The following is a 26197-nucleotide window of genomic DNA, read 5'->3' on the forward strand; positions in this document are numbered from 1 at the left end:
ATAATCAGACAATATTTAGAGGCGTGAACAAGTTCTGACATCAAGAAGAGGAGCTGGAATCAGCAGATTGTTGTCATCTCTTCCTAACTCAGCATTCAGCAGTGATGTGCGTTGGTACCTGAAGGTCAGTCATAGCGGGAATTTTTACACTACAGAAATTGGCAAGTTCTGCAAAGTAGAGCTTTTTTTTTTTTTTTTTTTTCTGGAGCACTACTGACAGGAGGAGCAAGATACAGGGAATACAGGTCATCAGACAAGATTTTGGACAAAAGACAAGTGAAAATAGTCATGATGATAGAGCCTTTCACTGGTGTCCCGCTTCATTGTTTACAATGAACTCTCACTTCTGTTTTCTCACTTCATCCTCACCACCCTTCTATGAGGAAAACAGGGTAGGCAGCATTACCCTACTTTATAGGGGAGGAAAATGAGGCCAGGAGAGGTAAAGTTACTTGCACAAGATTTTAGAGCCAGTCAGACAATGAGCTGGGAGCAGAACACAGGCAGGGTGAGCGTGACAGAAGATGGCATGGAATTGAGAGCTATGTTCTCCCAAGACCCTGAAGAGGGGTGGCGGATGCCTTCCTTTCATGGAACCGTTCATTTACTTTGCTTCAAATAAGTTCTGAATGTTCATTACAGATCTGTGTCTACAGATCAGAGTTTTGTGTGCGCTTGAGGAAGTTGCCATGTGTCAATAGAGACGTGGGCACCACCTACTGTGCCTGAGGCTTTTGATCAAACCTATGTTCTAGTGTGGAGTCCATCCAGGACCTCTCAAGACAAAGTCCTGGCACAAGAAGGGTGATTATCTCTAAGCCAGGAGGGGTTCAGGATTCTTCACTGACCAGGGATATTCGATGCGAATTGTCACCTTTATCTTTCATGGAGTTTGTGCCGCCCTTAGTGGATTCCACCTTCCTCCAGGGCAGCTGAGGAAGTGGGAGAAATTGGGATTCAAACCTGTTTTTGGGATCTAAGTTTGCTACTTAGCAGGCATGAATCCTTGACCAAATGGCTTAGACCTTTTTGAGTGTGTTACCATCTGTAAAATGGCCATCTTCACTTCTGCCCACCTCCCAGGATTGTTGCACAAAGCACTTGTGTTTCTTTATAGGTTTTAAAATTGTAATTACTTTTGGAATGAGCATCCACATCAGAAGTTTCTGCTGCAAAGGGCTAAAGGGAGAACTGAGGAACTTGCATCAGGCGAAGGTAGAGGTAGATTCTGGGTGACAGAAATGACTTTGCTGAAATATTTCTCCTTGAGCTATGTTGGTGACTGCAGTTGGTGGCTCTTGAACCAGGGGCCAAGGGAATCTGGTGAAGATAAGGCACCAGGGTCCTCCAAGCATGCTGATAATGGTGTCTGGGTGGGCTGCACTGGGTCTGATGTACAGTATGAATCTTTCTCTTTGGTTGGGACTGATATGGGAGTTGGCTCCTGAGTGGGCTAGACCCTGCCCAGCCAGGCTGGGGAATGGGAGGACAACTATCAGACTGTGGTTTCTCATGGCTACATTTTTTTCTTAATAGACTTTCTTTTTAGAGAAGTTTTTGGTTTACAGCAAAATTGAGTCAAAAGCGCAGAGAGTTCCCACATGCACCCTGCCCTGACACAGGCACCGCTTCCCCCACTATCAACATCCCACACCCCCCAGAGTGGAGCATTTGTCACAGTCCATGAACCTGTATGGACACATCATAATCACCAAAGATGTCCAGGGTCCTCAGGGCCATAGGCTCACTAGATACAGTAGATCCTGAAGCTGGGACCTGCTGCATGTGTGGTGTCTCCATAGCTGCATGTGCAGTCACCTGTCACTTAAGGATGAGGATGCATTCTCAGAAATGCACCATTAGGCAGTTGTGTGAACATCAGAGTACTTACAGAAACCTAGCTGCTACAGCCTACTACACATCTGGACTATATAGTATCACCTATTGCTCCTACAGACCTGTACAGCAGATTACTGTACCGAATACTGCAGGTAGTTGTAACACAATGGAAGGTAACACTCTCTGAGTGGGGTACATTCTGTCCTGGCTCCTGGAGTTCCCAGCAGGGTTAAATGGCAGTTAACCAAGTGATCACTTACTTGATCACTCTTTTTGACTGTTTTCCCTTCCCTATCATCATTTCACTGGTTTACTTATGCAAACCTAGATGGTACAGCCTAGACTATATGGTACAGTGCAAGGCTCCTACAACCCTGTGCAGCAAGGTACTGTACTGAATGCTGTAGGCAATTGTAACACAATGGTAGGTATTTGTGTATCTAAACATAGAAACGGTACAGTAAAAATACAGTGTAAAAGATAAAAAATGGTTCACCTGTCTAGGGTACTTACAGTGAATGGAGCTTGCAGGATTGAAAGTTGCTCTTGGAATCTGCGAGTAAGTGTGAGTGAATGTGAAGGCCCAGGACATTGCTATACACTACCATAGACTTTGTAAACATGGTGTACTTAGGCTACAATAAATTTATTTTTTAAAATTGTATTTCTTCAGTAATAGAATAACCTTAGCTTACTGTAATGTTTTTACTTTATAAACTTTTTTTAAAGCTTGTTGGCTCTTTTGTAATAATACTTAGCTTAAAACACATGTACATTGTACAATTGTACAGAAATATTTTCTTTCTTTATATCCTTATTCTATAAGCTTTCCATTTCTAAAGTTTTTTATTTTTTGTTAAAAATGAAGACACAAGCGCACACATTAGCATAACCCTACACAAGATCAGGACCATCAATATCACTATCTTCCACCTCTGCATCTCATCCCACTGGAAGCTCTTCAGGGGCAGTAACAAGCATGGAGCTGTCATTGCCTGTGAGAGTAATGTCTTCTTCTGGATACCTCCTGAAGGACCTGGCTGAGGCTGTTTTACAGTTAACTTTTTCTTATAAGTAGAAGGAGTAGACTCTAAAATAATGATAAAAAGTATAGTAGAGTAAGTACATAAACCAGTCACATAATCTTTATTATCATTATCAAGTATTATGTACCACCCATAATTGTGTGTGCTAGACTTCTCTATTCCTGGCAGTGTGGCGGGTTTGTTTATGCCAGCGTCACCACAAACATGAGTCATGCATTGTGGCTGTGACCTTACCACAGTTATGATGTCACTAGGTGAGAGGAATTTTTCAGCTCCGTTCCACTCTTCAGGGACCACCATCATATATGCAGTCCATCATTGCCTGAAACATTATTAGATGTGCCATATTGTGCTATGTGAGTGTATTTGCCTGTTGTCTCTCTGACTAGAGTGTGTGCCCTTTAGGGAAAGACCTGCTTCTCTCATCTTCATACCCTGTAGCAGGGCTGCCACTGTTCCCTCCTGTGTCCCCTGGGCCCTGCCATTTCAGTACAATCCTCTCTTCTACCCGCCTGCCACCAGCTCTGCACCTCTGTGCCTGAGGACTTTCTCAGCTCTCTCTTGTGCAGAACTGACTGGATGTGCTGGAACAATGACTGTAAGAGTGGTGTATAAATACCCCAGATCCCTCCCTCTCCAGGTGGAGTACATTCTGTCCTGGCTCCTAGAGTTCCCAGCAGGATTAAACTGTGGTTGTCCAAGTGGTAACTCACTTGATCACTCTTTTTAGCTGTTTTCCCCTCCCTGTCATCATTTCTCTGATGTTTCCTGGAGTTACCTCTCAAACGACTTCCCCCTGGATTCCTTGTTGAAGGTCAGGGGATCTGGGATACATCTACGTAACAGAGTATTGGCATGCAGGACATGTCCAGCAGATGTTTGTTGGAAAATGGTATGGATACCTCTAGAATAGACAGTTACTTCTAGAACATATATATATTTTAGATAAGAATATATATATATCTTAAAGCAGATTGCATATTCTTCTCTCCATAGGTCTCATGCCACATTTTGCTGCCCTTGTGGACTCTGAGCTTGGTGCTGCCTGTTGTCTGCCTGCCCCTGACCTGAAGGACATGCCCACCTCCTTCTCTCATCCTTGCCTCTCTTTTGCATCTTCATAATACACATTCACTTTTTTAAAAAGGAATGGCTCTTTAAAGCTAATGGCTATCTGAATCTTTCTTTTCTATTGTCCAGCACAATGTGAATAAATAAATATAGGCTATGATTCCACTTTTCAAATATGTGACTCCACATTGGTGTTTTAACATTGCCAACTCTATCATTTTACCCCCAACTCCTGGTCAAGGAATTTCTCTCCCTCTAAAATCACAGTCTCTTCTTAGAAAGGAGATATTTTTCTTTAAGAAGGGGTTTCAGGATAAGAGCTAACCTCATTGTAGAACAGTGGTTTCCAACCCAGGCCAAACGTTAGAAAAATCCTAGGAAACGAGTATGTCAATGCTCAGCTCAGACCAGTTTGACAGCAGTCTCTGAGAATGGGGCTTGGTTTAGGGTTTCTGAAAGCATCCCAAGTGATTATGTGGAGCCAAGGCTGATGCCATCCATCTAGAACCCATCCACTTCTTCCTTTGGGCATTCCCTGCTTTAGCTCAGTGGGAGATAAACCCTACTCTACTGAGTTGTGTTGGATCCAGAGGCCGGGACCAATGTTGCTGAGATTCAAGGTGAACTGCAGATTCCTAGGATTCTTATCGTCTACATCTGTGTCAACCGGAGGCTGTCAGCAGAACTGGGCTGGGTTTTCTAGGGTCCCAGCTCAGCCCCCTCCCACGTGCAGAATGCTCTTCCCTGTGGAGGTGCCGGGCAGAGCACTGTTCCTCTTGAATCCTCCTGCGTGTGATGAGTGATGTCTATGTGATGAGCTCCTGTCGGACGGAGGCCTTCCCACCCTGAAAGTTTTTGCTGGCAGCTGAGGATGGGGACAGACAGCATCAGTTGACAGCCTGGCCCTCCACCTGGGTCCTTTCCTGCCTTCTCCATTCCTGTTCCCTTGGGGCCACTTGTTCTCCAGTTCTTTTTCTTCTCGGATTTTCCCTCTTGTCCCTGTTCCTCTCCTGCTATTTTCTGCTGTCTCGCTCTTTGCTTTTTCTGTTCAGCTGTGCCTTGGAACCAAGCTGTGACCGCCTCCTCTCACAGCTGCCTTTGCTAAGGGTGGGCCCCTTGCCTGGGTGCCAGGGTGGAGGGAGGAATGGGTCGGAGAGAGGGGCTTCCAGGAGACAGAGTTCATACCCCTGGGAGCCCCAAGTCTGGATTGCATACCTGCAGCTTTCCCAGTCAAGAGAGCCAGGTGCCTTGCAGGGGAGCTTTTGGGAATGGGATAATATATAGCATTTGTGTCTGTCTTGGAGCTTGGTGGGTGCTGTCCCTGGGGCATGAGGTATGTGGACCTGTGTGGGCTCTTTCAGGGTTGACCCTCTGCTGTCTCTGCAGGACTGCAATGTGCTGGTCTTAGCTGCTGTCTGAGAGGATGTCTGGGGTGTCCGAGCCCCTGAGCCGAGTAAAGTTGGGCACATTACTCCGGCCTGAAGGCCCCGCAGAGCCCATGGTGGTGGTACCAGTAGATGTGGAAAAGGAAGACGTGCGTATCCTGAAGGTCTGCTTCTATAGCAACAGCTTCAATCCTGGGAAGAACTTCAAACTGGTCAAATGCACTGTCCAGACGGAGATCCGGGTAAGTGTGAAGGCATCTGCTCTGTCCATCTGTCTGTCCCTCTGTCTTCTTCCTGGGCAGCTGAGCAGCTCTCCTGCAGCCTCGCAGCTCTCCCATATGTACCCCTGGGTGGAACAGGTGAGGTGGCATCAGAGACATGTGCTCAGCCTGCATCACCAGGCCTTCTCTGCAGATGTGTGCATACTACTTCTTTAGAAGCCTGGGAAACACATGTTGTAGACTTTGCTTGAACCCCAGATCATTTGTTTGGCCTCTGATTCGATTCATTTCAACTTATTAAGTATTTATGATACTTGAAGCTCTGCAAGGGACTTAAAAGCTCCTATCCTCAAAGAGCTTACACTCTGATGAAATAGGAATTAGACATACACAAGTGATTGCATTAAAAATAGAACAAAACTGGTATAAGACTTGTGTGCTGAGCATGTAGAGGAAGGCGCTGGTGGGGCACTTAGAGGATGATAATGAAGTAGAGGTGCTTTGGGCCAGGTGGAGGGTTAACAAGCCCTACCTGGCAACACATCCTTTTGCTCACTCCTACCCAGAATCACAACGTCTGTTTTGCAGGTCCAGGTATCCACCTTCATCAGGGCACCTGGACACCAGGATGCCAGTTCACCTTAACCAAATGTATATGAGATTGTCATCATAAGCAGAGTTCCAACATGCTGAACTAATTTCAGTCACCTACATTTGTTGAACAATTGCTATGTGGAGCCTGGGCCAATCCCTCTATACACATTATTTCATTAAATCTTCCCAGCATTCCCATGAGTAGATACACTGAGGACATACCTTTTCGCTGCCCAGAGCACCCCTTTCTGATGATGGGAGGGAAAGCCAGATTGGTTCTGAGAAGACTGCTTAGTGGGTAATTTGAACAATGGAAGCAGGAACTTTTGGGAAAGCTAATCAGGTCTGAGGACATGGGATGAGCCATCTCCAGCTCATAGCCAACCCTTCCCATGTCCTGAAAGCCAGTGTCCCTAAACTCCATGAATGTTTCCTTTGGTTAGTGCTGCTGTGCCCTGGCCACGTCATCCTGGCTGCCTTCCGTCTGCTATAGCACATGCTGTGCTTCCACGCACCAGAGCACAGTATAATTGATTACGTCGCTGTCATGGCCAGTTATCACCATTGATTACGGTTTGATTGGCTCTCTCTGTTTCCTGTAACTGATTCGATTAGGGCCTTGTTTGCTCATCTTACGGTTTCTGATACAGAGGCACAATTGTGTCCTGAGAGTAAGCCCTGGTCATCTTCCTCCAGAAGGATGTTTTCCTATCTCTTTATCCACTTCGTGAGTCTTCCTTTGGGTATATCATTTTTGCAAAGAGCTGATGCCATCCACTGTGAATTTTACTAGTTTAATTTTCAGAAGTCAACCTGATTTCCAAGTTTAGGGAGGAGCACCTCATCGTTATTTTGTGCTGAAAAACAGAGAGCAGCTAGTTAGTTCAGATTAGGACAGGTTCCATGGAGTCAGCAGTGAAAAGGTCCTGAAAAAGAGGTAGGATTTAAAGCAGTGACACTGGGGACAGGAAGAGTCTTTCCAAGAGAACAGAACAGCATGTCAAAAGGCAGGGAGGCCTCTGAACAGTAAGTAGTTCAGTTTGACTGGAGTATGGATTATATTTAGAAAAGTATCTAAAGTCAAGATCAAAAAGGAAAGTTGACAGCAGAGAATGAAGGGCCTAGAATATCAGGCAGAGAAATCTGGAAATGGACAGACATTAAGGAAAAACACATATTTTTAGGCAGGGGCAAGATGTTCCTGGAGTTGTATGATATACCCTGCTGGGTGTTTAACGGATGAAAGTACACAACGGGCCTATGGAGAAGGCAATGAGACCCAGGCTTAAGAAGAATGGCTTGAGGCATTATCTGCGGTTGGTGGGGAACAGAGGCGGGGAAGAGAAGTGACTGACTTCTAGGAATATGTCCAAGCCTTCTGATTTTTCCTGCTTCCAGTGTCTCCTGCAGGCAAAATGTCACCTGCTTATTGCAAACAGCTGAGGCTTTAAAGCCATACCTAGACTTCTAGCCAAGTCCTGCTCCATCCTTACTGGTTGTGTGGCCTGGGACCTAATGATTAACTGATCTGGGCTTCAGTCTCCTCACCCGGGGATCATGCTGTAAAGATTGGAGATGATGGAGGAGAGGCACAAAGCACATAGCAGTGTCCATAACTGGAGGCTATTGATTGTGTGGGTATTAGGTTATTACCCAGCTGAGGAATCTCCAAAGGCCTCTAATTGCCCAGAGGAGAAAGTGCAAATTGTCTTCTTTTGGTGTCTATCCAGGTATCTGTCTTATGTTCCAATAAAGAAGTAATATGATGAGATTTGTGTTTTAAAACAGCAACATGGTGTTCTGCAAGATGTTAAGAAGTGTGCCCTCAGGAAGTGAATGTGTGGTCAAAAAGATTGGGAAATGTTTGGTTAAACAATTCTGAACAGATTCTTTTGCAGTAAGACTTCTCAGAACCTTAAATAGGCGGATATGCCTGATAGATCACTAAGAAGGACCACCGGGGTGATAGTTTCTTAAATAAACAATTTCCTATTTGCCTAAAAAAAAACCTTCTTTTAAACCACTAGATCTCTGGACAATCGTTTAGGGAACTTTCCCCCCAAAACTCTGACAGCAGAGAAAAGAGGATTGTATTAAACAAAAAACAAAAAAACAAACAAACAAAAAGACTGGTGAATGGGAGATGGGTTAGGAGGCTGTGGTCATACTGCAAAAGCAAAATGCTGAGGACCTGGACTAAGGGAATGGCATTGGGAATAGAGATAAATCAACATAATTGAGTATATCTAAGGAGGCAGAGTCAATAGAATTTGATGATTAACTAGATATAGGGAGGGAAAGAAAGGAAGGAGAGAAAGATGACTCAAGTTTTTGCTTGGGCGACTAAATGGGTGTTGGTACCATTCATTGAGATCCAAACAGAGAAAGGGAGGGCGTTCTGAGATTTCAACTTTACGTGTGTTGTGTTTAAAGTGTTTATGAAACACCCCCATGGAGGAACGTGGGTCTGGAGCTCAGGAGGGAGAAAGAATCTAGAGACAAATTTGGGTGTCATTATGCAATTGATGTCACGCAAATGGGTAGGATCACCCACAAGGAATGAGTGTAACAGAAGAAAAACAGATCCAGCACGAGGTCAGGCATTCAAGACCAGCCTGGCCAACATAGTGAAACCGCATCTCTACTAAAAATACAAAAAATTAGCTGGGCGTGGTGGCACGCACCTGTAATCCCAGCTACTCAGGAGGCTGAGGCAAGACAATCACTTGAACCTGGGAGGCGGAGGTTGCAGTGAACCCAGATTGCGCCACTGCCCTCCAGCCCAGGCGACAGTGTGAGACTCCATCTCAAAAAACAAAGAGATCCAGGTGGGAAACCTAGGGAAATCAACTTCTAAAAGGCTGATAAAGAGCAGCAAATGAAGGAAAAACAAGAATCAGTCAAAGAAGGAGCAAGAGAACCAGGAGGACAGAATCTGAGGAGCCCAAGGCAGAGGGGGCTTTAAGGAAATAGTGACTGGTAGTGTCAGATGCTCAGAAAGGACAGCAGATAAGGTTAGAAATAAGTGCATGGCTTTAGCAGCAGGTGCCAGGAATCATCTTTGTTTGGGCAATTTTAGTGGAGAGATGGAGGCAGAACACATTGTGCAATGAATTACAGTGGAGACAGTGAGTATAAGTAACATTTAAGAGAGGTTTTGACCAAGAAGGAAAAGAAAGAAGGGAAGGCTAAAGGAACAGTGTTCACTGCAGAGGGAACAGCATGTGTAAAGGTCCTGAAGTGGGAAGGCACATAGCGGGTTTGAGACTAAGAATTGCTTAAGTTTGGCTATTTAAACCACGTTAACCATTTGGTTTTTATTCCATCTCTTGTAGGAAGCCACTGATATAATTTAAACCTATGGGTGACATGAAATTGTGCTTTTTAAAGACCACTTGGGTTACATAATGGAAAATGCATTGGAGGAAGGCAGGAATGGCTGTGGGGAAATGTTATGTGGCTATTACAGTGAATCAAATGAGAGATGACAGTAGCTTAAGTTAAGATTATAGCCATGGAGATAGTGATGGTGATGGTGGTGATGATGATGATGGTAACAGTAGTGGTGATATTAGTTATGATGATGGCAGTAGTAGTGATGGCAGCCAGCACTTTGGAAAGCAATAATATGCACCATCATATTGACTTCTCAAAAGAACCCAATAAAGCACAAACTATTATTATTTCCACTTCATATATAAGGAAACTAAGCACAGAGGATTTAAGCAAATTGCCAGTAAGGGGTGAAGCCTATTTTTAAACCTAGGCAATGCACTTCCCAAGCCTGCACTCTTAACCACTGTGATCAATGGAGAGAAGTGATTATAATCCACAGAATTGAGGAGATGAAAGGCTTTTGTGATGACAGGAGATTCACAGATGAGGAAGAGGGAGGTGTGAAGAATGGCAGCCCTGGTCTGGGTGGCCAGGGTGCCATTCCCTAAGATGAAAAACACTGAAGGAGAAATCCACTGGGGAGTGAGGAGTTCACATGCCCAGTTTTGGACCTGTGGAGTACAATTGAGACACATTAACATCTTCACGTGGAAATGCTAAGTAGATCCTTGGGTACGTAATTCTGGAGGAGGGAACCCAGGTTGGTCATAGACATTTGAGTGAGGTCAGTCCAACCACCTCGTGGTTGAAGCATGGCTGTGAATGAGATCATTCGGGAAAGGGTTCTGAATTACTCCGTTGTCCACTCCACAAATGTTTGTTGGATCCTCCCATGTGCCTGGCACTATGCTGGTATGGCCTAGGGTGTTAGCATATCCTAAAACACATTGCTCTCCCTGCTTTCATAGGGCTTCCTGGCCAAGAGTGAGACTGACATGGACTCACACTAATGAATGAACCTTCTCAATCTGAAGCACATGCTTCTACAGGAAACCATAGGTCTTGTGAGAACAGGTCACCATCATCATCTCCATGGCTACAACCTTAATTTAAGCTACTGTCATCTCTCATTTGATTCACTGTAATAGCCACATAACATCTCCCCACATCCATTCTTGCCTTTCTCCAATGTATTTTCCATAATGTATCCCAAGTTATCTTTAAAAAGCACAATCTTATGTCACTCATAGGTTGTGAGAGTGGGACTGGATTTACACACAGAGGAAGAGCTTTGCTGTGCAGTGCCTGTTTGGGGATGCAGTGTCCAGGTGGGAGTCCAAGCCCAACTTCCTTCTCTGGGACTCTCCTGGAGCAGCCCTTCTCTCTGCTTCCTGACTTCTTTTTGCAGTCTCCTTTCCTAGCTTGACTTTATCCTTTGATGAATTTTTCTACTTCTATCCTTGTATCTTCCTCTCCTCATTTTCCCAGTACTCAGAATGCTGCCAGCCCTTTCAAATTTGCCAAGCACATGTCCTTCCCCAAGAACGCTCCTGAAATCCTGACACCCCCACATAGCAGTGTCTGATCAAATGGAAGCAGTCGCAAATCGCCTTGACACAATCCACATGGCAACACATTTCCAAAACATAGTTACTCCGTGCATATTTGCTGATTTCATGTTTTGGTCTTTATTCTCTACTTTTTTTTTTTTTTTCCTGCAGATGTAGTAGCTTCATGGTGATTTCTCCATGTTATAAAAAGCTTTGTGAATAAGCGCTGGCCCCTGTGCCTAGGACCTAAAAGAAATTAGGCAGGTGTTGCAGAGAACAATGAGAAATTGATTTTGCTCTTCTGGATTTTCTATTTCCTTTTGTTTGATATTTATAGGAAATTGTGTTTGTTTAGGAACTCTGAATTTCTGGAGCAAACAGAGGCTCATATCATTATATTTTTCTCTAACGTGCTAATTTGCTTGTCTGGGAAAGGGGGTAAGATGACACTCTGAAAAGAACTGGCAGAGCAGTACCCAGACGTGCCCACACAGGGCGGCTCTCTTTGGCTCTCACTGCTGCTGCTGCTGCTGCTGCTCCTTCTCTTTTTCTTCTTTCTTCTTTGTTCTTCTTTCTTCTCTCTTTCTTTTTTCTTCTTTCTCCTTTCTTTCTTTCTTCCTTTTCTTCTTCTTGTCCTCGTCCTCTTTTTCCTTCTCCTTCTCTGTCTCCTCTTCCTCCTACTTCTCTTCCTCCTGTCTCTCTCTGTCTCTCCTTCCTTTCCCTCTGCTCTCTCTTCTTCTCAAGTCATATGTCCTGATTTGTCTCAGCCCCAGTTTCCTTACATTGTCTAGGGATAACTATCTGCAGTGCCCCTACCAGTCTCAAATGTATCATGATATGGGTGAGAATGACATGATAATGGCATGGCCCTGCTCTCTCCTCTCCCTGCCTGGCACACTGACCGGCAGGCTCGTGGTGTTTTCTCCCTCCAGCTTCCTCTAGCTGACCCACTCTTTTCATGTGCTCATCTCTTCCTGTCACAAGACCATCTTTTCTCACCCAGGAAGGCATTAAGCAGAAGAAGAGATATTCATCTGGGGTATGGCGTTGTTCAGAGGTGCCGATGGGGTCCTACATCCAAAACCTTCTCCCTCAGCCAGTTTCTACCAAGCTGGAAACCTGGGTTCAAGATTCATCCTTGTTTTGTCCTGAAGTATCAACCCACTCAGAATTCACATTCACATCCCCAGGAAGGGCAGAGGCTGCAGCTATCCTGTGCCCTTCCCTCCCAGTCTGGATGCATCCCTCCCACCCGCAGCAGGGACTCCAGGTTGCAGGGGTGTCCTTGGGCATTGCTTGTCTGGTGCATGAGGAGAGCTGTCCAGTTCCAAATGCAGCCTGGTCCACACGTGCCTGTCCTCACCACCACCCGCGTGCATTCAGTGATCATACATTCCTTTCCAGAAATTCCTAGAGGCAGACTGCAGATGTCAGAACCCATTGACTGCCCTTCGCTCCCTACACCCATCACACGCTTACCCAGTTAGCTTTGAGTTTAATCTATTGTTACTCAACCAGACACAGGGTGCACGGGGTGTTATGGGCTGGATGTTTATGTCCCCTCAGCCCCAAATCCATATGTTGATGCCCTAACCCCCAATGTAATGGTATTTGAAGGTAGGGGTATTGGAAGGTAATTGGGCTTAGGTAAGGTCATGAGAGTGGGGGCCCTATAATGGGATTAGTGTCCTTAAAAGAAAGGAAGAGGCTAGGTTCCTCTCTCTCTCTCTCTCTCTCTCTCTCTCTCTCTCTCTCTCTCTATCTCTCTCTCTCTCTCTCTGTCTGTCTCTCAGCCATGTGAGGACACAAGGAGAAGGCTTTCCTCTGTAAATTAGGAAGCTTGCACCAGGAACCAAATCTGCTGTACCTTGATCTTAGACTCCCAGATCCAGAGCTATTTAGAAATAAATGCTTGTTGTTTAAGGCACCTAGTCAGGGTGATTTGTTAGAGCAGCTCAAGATGACCAGGACACAGGCCAGCAGTTCCCTGCGCCTGGAAGAGCAATCTCTGGCCCACAGCCCATTGGCTCAGGTTCTCTGTATCTGGAACAATATCTGTCACCCTCCTTCAGATGCTGCTGGAGTAGGGCCCAAGGTCTCAGTGCAAGAGGTGGGGAGGAGGAGGTTACTTGTCCTGCTAAGTTACCATTTTTGAAACAGAGGTTACCCTAGAGAGAATAAATGGAAGCACACAAGGTGAGTCTCCCATGCATGAAAACAGTCGCTGAAAAAGAGGAAATGGTTCAACCAGGAAACCACAACCCAGTGCCACGATATTTAAAAAGGTATATTCACAAGGACCTTCTGCTTCTGCACCCCCTCCCTGTTTCCTGTGTGTGCTCTGCAGTCCAGCCCACCCCCACACAGACACCTACAGAGGCCAGCACAAGGCAGACACGCAGGTTTTGGGCCTCTGTGGATCTCCACGCTCACATTCATTGCATCCACAAATTAGTAGTCAGGTGCCTGGGCTTTCGTTTCTGTTTTTAATCTGGTAGTTGCATTGCTGAATGTCCTTGTTAGAGACTTTTATCACCTCAAAATGAATGCTTTCAGGGTGTTAAGTTATGCTCACTTGTATTATTTTGTTCTTCAATCACTTTTTTTAGAATGATCCCTTACATGTGTTGCGAACTCAGAATGTATATAACCAGTGTATCGGTTTTCTACGGCTGCCTTTGCAAATTATCACAAACCTGGTGGCTTACAATAGAAATGATTCTCTCACAGTTCTGGAGGCCAGAAGTCCCCAAATCAAGGTGTCAGCAGGGACTCAGTTCTCCTGAAGGCTCTAGGGGAGGATCTCTCCCTGCCTCTCCCTGCTTTTGGTGGCTCTAGGCATTTGTGGCTTGTGGCTACCTCACTCCAACTTCTGCCTCCATCTTCACATGGCCTTCTTCTCTCTGTGTCTCTTTTCTGTATCTTTTACAAGGATACTTATCTTTAGATTTGGGGCCACTCAGATAGTCCAGAGTGATCTCATCTTGAGATCCTTAGCTTAATTACATTTGCAAAGCCCCCCCTTTTTTTTTCCAGATGAGGTCACATTCACAGATTCTGGGGTTAGGACCTGGACATATCTTTTGGGGGCCACCATTCAACCCATTATGACCATCAATTCAGATCATAGTATCTGTTGCTGGTACCCCCATTCAGGCACACACAGACCAGTGTACCCAGATGTATAGCAATGAGTGGGCCCTTTGTCCCTTTAAAAGCTTTTATTATGTCATTTGGGGGTATGTGCAGAAGAAAATAGAGGCTCACTGAATATGTGAGTCAGCTCTTCTCTCCAGGAACCGTTCCACACCTCCTGGAAGTCAGCATTGGGAAGTGTGTAGGGCCCTGTATAGTTGGCACATTGTCATGATTCTCACGATGATTGGGGCTGGGGCTTGGGATTTGGTGGGTGGGCTCTTGCCGTGGGTGAACAGTCCCATACAACAAAGAATCCTCCTGCCCCAAGTGCCAATGGCACCCTGCTGAAATTCACTGATGTGAATTAGGAAGCATTACGGTACCATGAATGCTCTGAACCCAGACCCCACGTGAAAAATAAAACTTTACCTGTCATGGTGGAGCGACACCTGCCCCTCCTGCTCTGAGGCAAACACTGCAGGTCACCCGAAAGAACTGTATAGCAACTGCTTTAAAAGATATTTTAGGCCGGGCGTGGTGGCTCAAGCCTGTAATCCCAGCACTTTGGGAGGCCGAGATGGGCGGATCACGAGGTCAGGAGATCGAGACCATCCTGGCTAACACAGTGAAACCCCGTCTCTACTAAAAAAAAAAAAAATACAAAAAACTAGGCGGGCGAGGTGTCGGGCGCCTGTAGTCCCAGCTACTCGGGAGGCTGAGGCAGGAGAATGGCGTAAACCCGGGAGGCGGAGCTTGCAGTGAGCTGAGATCCGGCCACTGCACTCCAGCCTGGGCTACAGAGCGAGACTCCGTCTCAAAAAAAAAAAAAAAGATATTTTAGTAGGGGGCTTTGAGGGGGAAAAATCTATGAAAGCCACCTGGTACTCTCCCAACTGATCTTTATTGTTCTTCATCCCTTCTCAATCTCAGCGTGGCATCAAGAGCCCTTTCTACAGTTTATGGGTAAATCAGAATTTTTGACCGAACGATCTCATTTTTAACAGAACATTTTTATTTTTCAGAGACACTTATATTCTGCTCAAGTCGATTAAAGAAAAGGCCATTTGTTACCTTTTCAGCCTTTTTCCTACCTTCTCGGAGCTCTGCTTCTCGTCTTCACACATAGCAGAAGGTGCAAGGGAAGAGCCTGCTATCCAGCTCTTGCCCTGGGAACATAAAATCCTTCATGATTCTCTTGCTCCAAGCAGAAGGAAGTTGTTTTTCTTTGCATTGTTCACCCCGGGTCACTGGCATGGCCAGATCAGGCGTGGTCATGACCTGATCATCCTATGAGGCTCCTTGATTGCACTTCACCCACCAGCTGCTGGTGCTGGCTCCAGCTCACAAAGGGCCTCAGATCCCTTTCTTCAGGGATTGCTTCCTTCAACTGCCTGTACCCCTCTATAGGGCTCAGCCTTTGGAAGCCTTTAGAGCCACTACTGGACAGTTGCTCCTAGGAGGTGGGTCTTCCCAGGCGCCAGTTCCCACCCAGTCAGGGGAGTCAGAGGCACTGCTGGCCCAAGGACCCCGGACTCCATTTCCGGCTCCCATCTTCATGTCTTAATTCTAGACTTCTTGGGTTAATCAACTCCTCAGGTTGACTTGACCCTTGAGCCGTGTTCATCCTTCCCCCTTTGCCCATCACAATGCTATCTACCGTTTTTTGAGCACCTGCTCTGCACCTACCATTGTGCTAGGCTCTTACATGTCTGTAACCCACATAAAGCCAGCCAGTTGTTCTAACCTTGAAGCCAGTCTCAGTACAGCATCACATTCCAACATATATTAGTCTGTCATCTAAAAATAACTGGAAATCCATTTAAATCTTTACTATAATCTCTTTGAGGGAGAGAACTGTTGGGGCTCAGAAAACAATACCCCCAAATGAAGGCCTCAGCAGCAAAAGTTTTTCTGTTACTTTCTCCTGTCCCCTGTCTCTCAGCCCCACTCTCCCCCGAGGCACCATAGAAACTGGGATTGACTAGGATTGTCTTCCCGAGGTGGGTCACAGAAACCAGAACCTCTTTTCCCTAACAGAAAGCTGGCCATAAAACCTAAAAAGATTCCGTGTAGAAACGGGCCATAAAGAAATTATCTGACCTACCTTATTTGACTATAGGTCATAAGACCTTGATTCCAGAGAGGGCCTGCCCTGCACCCAGCAGGAAGGAACACTGCTCAGAGAGGCCAAGAAGAGTCTAGACAGACAGGCCTGTCTGGGTTTCCCCACTCAGCCTGTTAACATTAGATCAGACCCTTCTCCTCCGATCATGTTTCTACATGACTATCCATTGTTTGCTAAACCTAAGCATAAAAATGGACAGTTTCTCCTCTGTTTTTGGGTCTTCATTCTGAAGGGACCTGTGTATGCATATTAAGTAAATTTGTATGCCTTTTCTCCTTTTAATCAATCTGCCTCATTTCAGTGATTTTTCAGTGAACCTTTAGGAAGCCAAAAGCCCGGGCCCCCACAGGGGATATCATTGGGGAATCACTGTCCAGATAGGTAGTAAAATTTATTAAAATTCTCATAACTATATACCAATTAAAAGTAAAACAGCTGTCTATGTCTGTCTACCCCAAGGTCAGACATGGAGAGTTGTTTTAGCTCTAATTGGTCAATGTCTGTATTGGTCTCCTAGGGCTGCTGTAACAAAGCACCACAAACAGAGTGATGTGAAACCACAGAAAGGTATTGTCTCACAGTTCTGGAGGCTAGAAATTCAAGATCAAGGTGTTAGCAGGACCGTGCTCCCTCTGAAGCCCATAGGGGAACCCGTCCTTGCCCCTCCCTGGCTGGGGATTCGCCAGTGGTCTTTGACACTCCTTGGCCTGCAGCTGCATCACTCAAATCTTACATCATCTCCCTGTGTGCACGTCTCTGTCTGCGTTCACACTTCCCCCTTTTTATAAGGACAGTCATTTTAGATTACAGCCCACTCGAATGACCTCATTTTAACTTGATGAGTCTGTAAAGACCCTATAAAGTCCCGTGCTAAGGCACTAGAGGTTAAGACTTCAACATATCTTTTTTGGGGAGCCACAGTTCAACCCATAATGGTATCTTACTAGATAGACGTGTAAAGTTTTTGGAGTCCAGGGGAAGAAACAAAAACCTTATCACAAGGAGTCAGGGAAGGCTTCCCAGGGGCCATCATAGTGCTCACTGGGCCTGAAAGGATAACTGGGAGTTCACCAGGAGGAGAGGACAAGGGGGAGAAGGAAGCCAGGGGTCCCCCAGGCAGGAAGAATTGAATGTATTCAGCACAGAGGAAAGCAAGAGCATGCTGTGTTGGGGGAAGAAAGAGAACAACTTTGGAGACCAGGCACGGAGCACACTGTGTTCAGAGGGGATGGGACTGGAAAGAACATATGAGAAAAAACCCCAAAGGGAGGTTTACGCCTCGTGTTCATTAATTTGGGTCTTATCTGATTGTACAGAAAATGAGGAACCAATGAGGGACTTCCCACCAGAATCACCTGCATTGATTTTGTCCTCAACCTCAGAGTGACACCTTCTTAAATAAAATTTAAGCAAGACTTGTTTTTATTTTTGAGACAGAGTTTTGCTCTTGTGGCCCAGGCTGAAGTGCAGTGGTGCGATCTCGGCTCACTGCAACGTCCACCTCCCAGGTTCAAGTGATTCTCCTTCCTCAGCCTCCTAAGTAGCTGGAATTATAGGCATGCAGCACCATGCCAGGCTAATTTTTGTATTTTTAGTAGAGGCAGGGTTTCACCATGTTGGCCAGGCTAGTCTCAAACTCCTGACCTCAGGTGTCCTCCTGCCTCGGCCTCCCAAAGAGCTGGAATTACAAGTGTGAGCCACCACTCCTGGCCTAAGACATTTTTCAACAAAAGCTTAAGTGTAGTTTATGTATTAAATGTTAAGTATAGTCATCTTACTAAAACAAACAAACAAAAAGAATACTTTGAAAAGAGTGAGGAGGGTGAATTGAATTAAGCCTGGGAAGCAGTTTGCAGGCCACTGCCCCAAGTCAGGTTCCTGGGAAGTAGACCTGGGTGGGAGGCTTGCATGGAAGAAGCATGTTGATGGGCGCTCCCAAGGCACATAGCTAGTGGGAGGGAAGAAAGCAGGACGGGGCAGAGGGAAAAGTTGGGCTGGGATGCAGCCACAGCAAAGGCTTCAGCCCATTCCACATGGAGCTCTGGAGCCCAGAAGAGCTGTCCCAAATCAGGATGAAAGGACATAGGTATTATGACCTTGAGTTGACCAGTCACTGGATATGGACGGCCCCCAGGAAGGGTGTGACCTTAGGCAAGGGCCACTCTTTGAGTGAGAACAATCCTGGTGGAGGACAGTAAGGGACTCAGCTGTCATATTGTTTCCAAAACCCCAGCCACTGACATCAAACATGTTTAATAAGCTTATTAAGAAAAAAGCCAAAAAGGCTAGGTATTTTATTAGAAATAGGTGAGCCTGAGAAAATAGTGAGACAATAGAGATCACTGAAGAAAGTTATAAATGGATGAGCACTGACAAAAGAGAAAGAAAGTGAGTTGAGTAATTAATTCCTTCAACCATCTTTTCCTTTTTGGAAGTAGATTATCCAGAGTGCAGAGACAAGCCATCCGGTCCCGTTGCTTCTTTGTTTCTGACCTACAGGAAGAAAGGCCAGAGGATAGGGAGAGAGACAAAGGTAGTTCGAAGTCTTTACACTATTTGATAAAGCAACTAAATCAGTGTTAGCCAAGCAAGAGGAAAAGCTATAGACGTTTTAATGTTTGCAAGAAAGCATTCAAAGGCTCTTAATAACCAGGCTGTGAGCCATGGGCAGTCGGAGAGCCTGGAAGGCCTCCTGTGGGAAGAAGCAAAGGTCTTCCTGTAGCAAAAAGAGTCCTGGGCTTACCTAAATAGCAACTGATAAAATTAAGACAGTTTTTAAAACTCATGGCATATATGGCAATCTTGTGAGTAATCATTATATACTGTCATTTTTTTAAAAGTGATCTATTAATAGAGAAAGCATTGACTTAGTGGTAGCAGTTGAGGAGCTCTGGGTAGAGTGCTGATCTTGCTGCCCCCACTGTTTGCTGAGAAGCTGTGTACATATTAGAATAATAGAGAAGAGGATTCAGGCTGGGGAAAGCAGTGCTTGTGCAAGAGCCAGTGCAGGTGAGAACATTTCAAATCTCAGCACTGACCCTTCTGTTACCCCAATCTGGCCACCCCCACTGCATTTACACCATACCTTTCCTCCCACCTACAAAATGTAAGACACTCCTTGGGGCAAGGGCCTATGTGTGTGCACGAGAGCCCCAGCTCTGTTTTGCGTAGTGAGTGTGTCATAGACAGTTGCTGATCTTTTAAATGAAGAAGCCATTCTGCAGCTTGACATGATGAGGCTGGAGGGCTGCAGGGAGGGGACTATGGCTCAGGGAGCTTGTCATCCTGTTGGAAGTACATGTCAAAGTTGGGTTCTCACCCTCATTTGTATGACTCCAAAGTTAGAGCTCTTTCTGTGTCACTCATGGTCAAACACCTTGTTTCCCCTTGCCTCTGTGTGCCTAAAGGATTGGCACACTTTGCAATGCAGTCCTGCCACAACGCACTTCTGGAGTTAGCTCAGACTTCACAGGCTGAGGGTGCATCCTCCGCAAGACCGCCTCCCCTCACACCCCAGTTGAAAGCTCCAGGATTCCCAGGCCATTCACACTTCTGATCAACTGGCTACAAATTTGGGGGTTTCCACTATCCCAGCAGTTTCAACAGTTTCCTAAAACAACTCACAATGCAGGAAAGTGCTATCCTTACAGTTTTATCATATAAATTAGAGCTAGCCAAATGAAGAAACATAGAGGACCGGTCTGAGGGACCCCCACCAGGAAGGTTTCATATCCTCAGAAGGCTTTGCCCTCCAGACAAACCAACAAGATGTTCATCACCAACCAGGAAGCTCACCTGAGCTTTGGTATCCGGGAATTTATTAGGCACAGGCATGGTTGATTGATTGGTTGGTTGATTGAATCATTGGCCACATAACTGAACTCAATATCCAGCTCCCCTTCCCTCCCTGGAGGTCAGGCTGATACCATGTGGCTCAAAGCTTCAACTCTCTAATTACCCGGTTGGTCTTTCCAGCACTGCAGTCCCCATCCTGAGGCTAGCAGGGACGCACCATGAATCACCTCAGTAGTGTAGATCCAGGTGTGGTCTGCAGAACCTACAGTGAAATACAAAGGCCATCCTAACTCTTAGGGAATTCCAAGGGTTTAAACACCCCCTCTGCAGAACCAAGGACAAAGACTCATCAATTCTTTATGATACACCATCAGTAACCAGCAGTGGTGACATTGGTGGCAGGTGCAAGTGCCATCTGATAAAGCTCCCTCTCTCCCAAGAACTTCAGGTTTACCCCCCAGGAAAGAATGCACCACTGGTAAGAATCTGCCCAGCACCAGGCACCTCCCAAATACTGCATTTCATGCTTAGAAAGCTCCCAAGGTCTTCCTTACCTGAAGCTGAAATCTGTCTTCCTATAAAGATACGTTGGGTGAAGAGTCTATTAATGAATTTCAACCCCAAGGACCTCAATTTAAACTTTTCTCCACCATGTCTACAACAGAAATTGGTTGCTTCTTAGAAGGAAATCTGAAAAAAAAATTTGTGCAAGCAGTGTCCTGGAGAATTTCATCAACTAGAACCATTAGCTGGATTCAGTCTGACCCCTCTCAGAAACTATGGGTGGGAGAGAAGCTGCAAGGCCATGTCTGGCCTGATACAAATCTTATTCAAACCCTTCATATGGTGCCTTTACTTCTCATGTGGCTGGGAATCTCCCTCACTAGAGTCTCTTCTCTCTTTTTAATTTGAAATTATTTCAAACTTTTTAAGAAGTTGGAAAAAAATAGGGCTAAGGACTCCCATATTGCTTTCTCCCAGAATCCTCAATGGTTTAAATTTATCATTTTCTGTATTACCAGCTCTATCTCTTCATAAGCAGACATACATGCGTACACATACACAAATATGCCCATTATCATTATTCTTTTTTCTGAACTATTTGAGAGCAACTTGCAGCAGTGCTGCCCCATCACCAGAATGCTCCAGGGTTTATCTCCCCAAACAGGGACACGCTCCTACAGAAGATATGCTGCATGCATCTAAATCAGGAAGTCAGCGTTGCTATAACACTACCATCCACACCATAGATGCCATCCAGATTTTACCAGCTGTCCCAGCAGTGTCTGTTTTTCCTGTCTGATCCAGGAGCACACATTGCACTCAGCTGTCATATCCCTTTAGTCTCCTCCAATCTGGGAGAGTTTCTCAATCCAAAAGAGTACAGTCCTTTTGTGCCATAGGTCCCTGAGGAGGCTCCTCATCCTGGGTCTCTGGTCTCATGACTAGATCAGGCCACAGACTCATGGCAGGAAGATCTCAGCAACCTTGCTGCTCTCTTCTTGGTGCATCGAGGCAAGAAGCCCGCTGTGCTTACCTGTTCCACCACTTGGAATGTAAACCATGATGATCTGGTTGTTTGTGTCTGCCAGGTTTTTTTTGTGCATTTGATTAGTACATTCTGTGACTGAAAGCACTGAGACCATGTCAATGTCCTATTCATCATCAAACCTCCACCCTCCAGCTTCATCACCCATTGATGAATCAACCAACACTAAGTTTGTGGCCAAATGGTAACTTTCTATTTCCATCCTTTCTTCTACATTTATTACTTGGCATTCTACACAAGGAAGAGTATTTTCTTCTTCCACAATTATTTATCTGTCTTAGATTCTATTTTATTTGGCAGGATGTAACTCATTCCTATCATATATTTTAATACTTAAGTTATCCTAGATGTGCCCCCATGTGAGTTCCTTCAGGCTAATCCTGATTTGTTGTTATGTGTCCCCAATTTTCTCTAAACACTTCGTTTTTATATGGCACAAAATAACATTCCAGGCTCATCTTGTAGTTTTCCCCCGTGGCCCTGGAATCAGCCATTTCTACAAGGAGCTTTGGATTCTTTAAGAGGAGAAGGATATTTGAAAACTGCAACTTGGTGCTGGGTGTGCAATCACTATGGGCTGTCACTGCTTCTAAGTCCTTTCTATAAATGAAGCTCAATTTCTCTCTCTCTCTCTCTCTCAATTTCTCTCTCTCTCTCTCTCTCTGTGTGTGTGTGTTTGTGTGTGTGTGTGTATATCTCTTTCTATCTATAAAGCCATGAGTCACACCAGTACTTCCAGTTCCAATACCTCACCTCCAAAGATTTCAAAAATGATGAGATAGGTTGGCTAGACTCTCTAGGCTCCCCATCTCCTTAAGAGTCTCCCATTATCCTCAATACATTTACTTCTTTGCTCACTCGCCCTGTTTGGTTCTTTGCTTACTCCCCGTGTTTGCTTACAATCTCCTAATCACTCCAATCATCTTTCTTGGCCCAACTCCTTTGACCCCTAATCCTGCCACCACCTCCAAAGGAAGGAAAAAGAAGATAGAAAGGTAGAGAAAGAGAAAAATAGGATGAATTTTGCTTTGTTTTCCCAGTCTGGTTTACAGAGCACCAGCCTGTGTAGGAGATTGCTGTGTCAAAATAAGGCTAATATTTTATCGTTTGGGGGGCTATTTTTTGTTTGTTTGTTTGTTTTTTGAGTATTTACCTTGGGCCAAGCACCATTCTATAGAGTTTTATCTAATTTAATCCTCACAAAAGCATTCCTAATTGGTACTATTATTTTGTCCATATTCTAGATGAGAAAACCAAATCCAGAGAACTTTAATATGTATCCAAGCATATCCAGCTGGGTGATGGTGGTGGGTAGATGGGGCACTGCTGCAGCCTGGCACCAGGGCTTGTGCTCCTGGCTATTGCTAGTCTGCATTTCAGTTATCCGTGACTTAAAAGGAGCTCTCTGATCCCCAACCCTCTCCCATTTGCAGAGAATACAGATTTGTTAATAAAATAGCACAAAGACTTCAAAAATGATGGGATAGTTTGGCTAAACTAATCTTTCTCCAGATAACAATGAGGAAATCTGGACGAAATATATAAGTGAACTCTCTGCAGGCATTGGTGAGTGCCCATAGCAAGCACAAACTAAAAGGAAACCTACCCTTGAGAGCTGAACTGTGATGAATGAGATCTGCAAGTTTGTTACTTTTTGCCTGAGAGAGCTTTCCAGTCTGGAAGAGGGCTCCAGGGGCAAAAATCTGCAGCCTTACTAGCTTAAAGGGTCAGAGGATACAATTTGGGATTGGCAGAGCAGCAAGAAGATTAGCAGAAAATCATGGAGACAGTAAGCCCCAAAATAAAACATTAATTTTTAAAGATAATTTATAGAAGCAAATTTCTAAAATTTATAAATTTGAAATGTATAAACTACATAGAAATGAATTTAACAAAAGACCTGCACAATATATATGTGTTGAAAACAATAAAACATTACTAAAAGAAAATAAAGAAGACCTAAATAAATAGAGAGATATACCATGTTCATGTATTACAGGCATCAATGCTGTTAAGATGCCAATTCTGACCAGGTGCAGTGGCTCATGCCTATAATCCCAACACTTTGAGAAGCCAAGGTGGGAGGATCACTTGAGGTGCAAGAGTTCAAGTCCAGCCTGGTCAACATAGCATCACCCAAACTCTATAAAAATTTCAACGTTAAAAAAAAATGCCAGTTCTCTCCCATTAAGCTATAGATTTAACACAGTCCTACTCATAATGCAGCAGACTTTTTAAAAAGAAAGTGGCCAGCTGATTCTAACATTTATGTGGACATGCAAAGACCTAGCCCAATAATCTGGGGGATGGGGAACAGCAGAAGACTTAACCCTATTTGACTTCAAGATCTCATGTAAAGCTACAGTAATGCAGACAGTGTGGTTGATATTGGTACAGTATAGACAAAGATCAATAGAAAAGAAATGAGAGTTCAGAAATAAACCTAGATGGCCAAATGATTTTTGACAAAAGCAATTCATTTGGGAAAGGAAAGTCAACAACCAATGCTGAACAACCATACATAGCTCTATATTTTTGAAAATGAATACCATATACAAAAATTCAAGATAGATCACAAAACTAAAAATTAAAACTGTAAAGCTTATAAAAGAAAACATAGAATATCTTCATGACCTGGAGGCAGGCAAAGATTTCTTAGGATACAGAAAGCACTAACCATGAAAGAAAATTTTGACAAGTTAGATGCTGTCAGAAGACATAGATTAGGCAATGCAGAATAAGCACACTACAGACCTGGAAAAAATATTCATAAAATACATCATACAAAATACTTTTATCTAGAATGTATAAAAGTCTCCTACAACTCTCCTACAAATGAAAACATGGGGAAAAATGGGGAAAAGATTCAAACAACCACTTTACAAAGGAAGGTATATGAATGGTCTATAAACACATGAAAACATGTTCAGTATCATTAGTCATCAGAGAGATGCAAATTAAAAGCACAATGAGACACTACGCACCCACTGAGATGGCTAATATTAAAAAGACTGACAACACCAAATGTTAGTGAAGATGTGGTGTAACAGAAGTCTCATGTCACAGGAGAAATATAAAATGGAATAATCCTGACAGTTGCTTATCAAGTCAGACATACATCTATCTTTGATCCAGTAATTCCTCTTCTCAGCATTTATCCACAGGAAATGACGACGTATATTCACAAAAATACTTGTACATTAATGTTCATAGTAGTTTAATTCACAATAGCCAAAAATCAGAAATAGTCCCGGTGTCCAGAAGCAGAGGACTGAATTGACATATTGTGATTCATTTACAGGCAGAACATTACCGATCAATAAATAGGAATGAATTTCTGATATATGGAACAACATGATGGATCTCAGACATTATGCTGAGTGAAAAAAGACACAAAAAAATTGTATGCTAAATGATTTCATTTATATGATGTTCTAGAACAGGCAAAACCAATTGAAAGTGGTGGGGCTAGGGTAAGGTTGCCTGGAGAGGTGGGAGGGAGTGGGCCGTGAGGGTGGACTGGGAAGGGATATGGGGGAGTTTTCTGGGGATCTGGAAAGTTCTATACCTTAATTGGTATGTGGGTTACACAGTTGTATTCATGTGTCAAAATTGTATAGCTACAATTTATGCATTTTAATATATATAAATGTTACATTTAAATAACTGTAAAAAATAATAATTGAGTCACAGTTGGGGAGTGAGTGGTGATATCGATGAAGCAAGAAGGCAGAAGGTTGGTAATTGTTGAGGCTGGGTGATGCGTACATGGGGGTTTATTATACTCTTCTGTTTACTTTGTATATGTTTGAGATTTTTGATAATCAACAGCACAGGGGTTCTAGCCCTGAGGAAATTAGATATTAGCCAAGTAGGTTTCAGCTGGAGCAGGAGAGGACTATAAGTTCAAAAGCACCAGTGGAGGCTCCAGGAGGGACTTGGGAATGATGTGGGGGCTCTTAGTAATGCATTATTCAGGATGACAGTGGACAGAGCAGGGCAGAAGGTCAGGGACAGGAGAAATGGGTAGAGAGGATGACAAAATGGTTGACTTCACAGGCTTGCAATCCTCCCACAACCAGATGTCCCTCTCACTGTAGGAGTGCCACTGATCCCTGTCTTCATCCCCTCCAGGGCCCCAATTCTGATTCCTGCACTGGTTAGTTACAACTGTTCACAAGTGCATTCCGTGCCTCAGTTTCCCCATCTATCTCACAGAGCAGTCATCACCCTCTGTGATGGGCATTTTCTTTCCTAAAGGGGAAGGGATTTTTCAGGCTGAGGGTCTTCTAGTTTCACAACTTCCTGGAGTCCAGAAGAGCTAGCAAGTGGCAGCTGACCCGAGACACATGGGTGCCCAGGGAAGCAAATAACTGGGCATTCCTTCAAACCAGGATTATCTAAATATTAGCATGACATTTTCCTAGTGGAGAGAGAAATAAATTTATTTCCTTCTGAGAAAAATAATATGCCTCCTTTTCATTCCAATTAAGGAACTGATTACAGTTGATTTACTAAATTAGAAACTGTCTTGGGAGGCATGTTAAG

The 26197-nt window shown here is 44.4% G+C and overlaps 1 protein-coding gene across 6 annotated transcripts in view; it reads left to right on the top strand.

Annotated features, from left to right (window-relative positions):
* The window catches only part of PTK2B (protein tyrosine kinase 2 beta), a 134761-nt gene that overhangs the window by 66756 nt on the left and 41808 nt on the right, over window positions 1-26197 (top strand). For all 6 annotated transcript variants that reach the window (XM_033229295.1, XM_033229311.1, XM_033229309.1 and 3 more), the window contains exon 2: window positions 5343-5583. In XM_033229295.1, the coding sequence (XP_033085186.1) occupies window positions 5380-5583 (204 nt within the window). In that variant the 5' untranslated portion in view covers window positions 5343-5379. The remainder of the gene's footprint in view (window positions 1-5342; window positions 5584-26197) is intronic.

This window comes from Trachypithecus francoisi, unplaced genomic scaffold, assembly GCF_009764315.1.
Source record: "Trachypithecus francoisi isolate TF-2019V2 unplaced genomic scaffold, Tfra_2.0 Contig01440, whole genome shotgun sequence".
In the NCBI taxonomy this organism is placed as follows: domain Eukaryota; kingdom Metazoa; phylum Chordata; class Mammalia; order Primates; family Cercopithecidae; genus Trachypithecus; species Trachypithecus francoisi.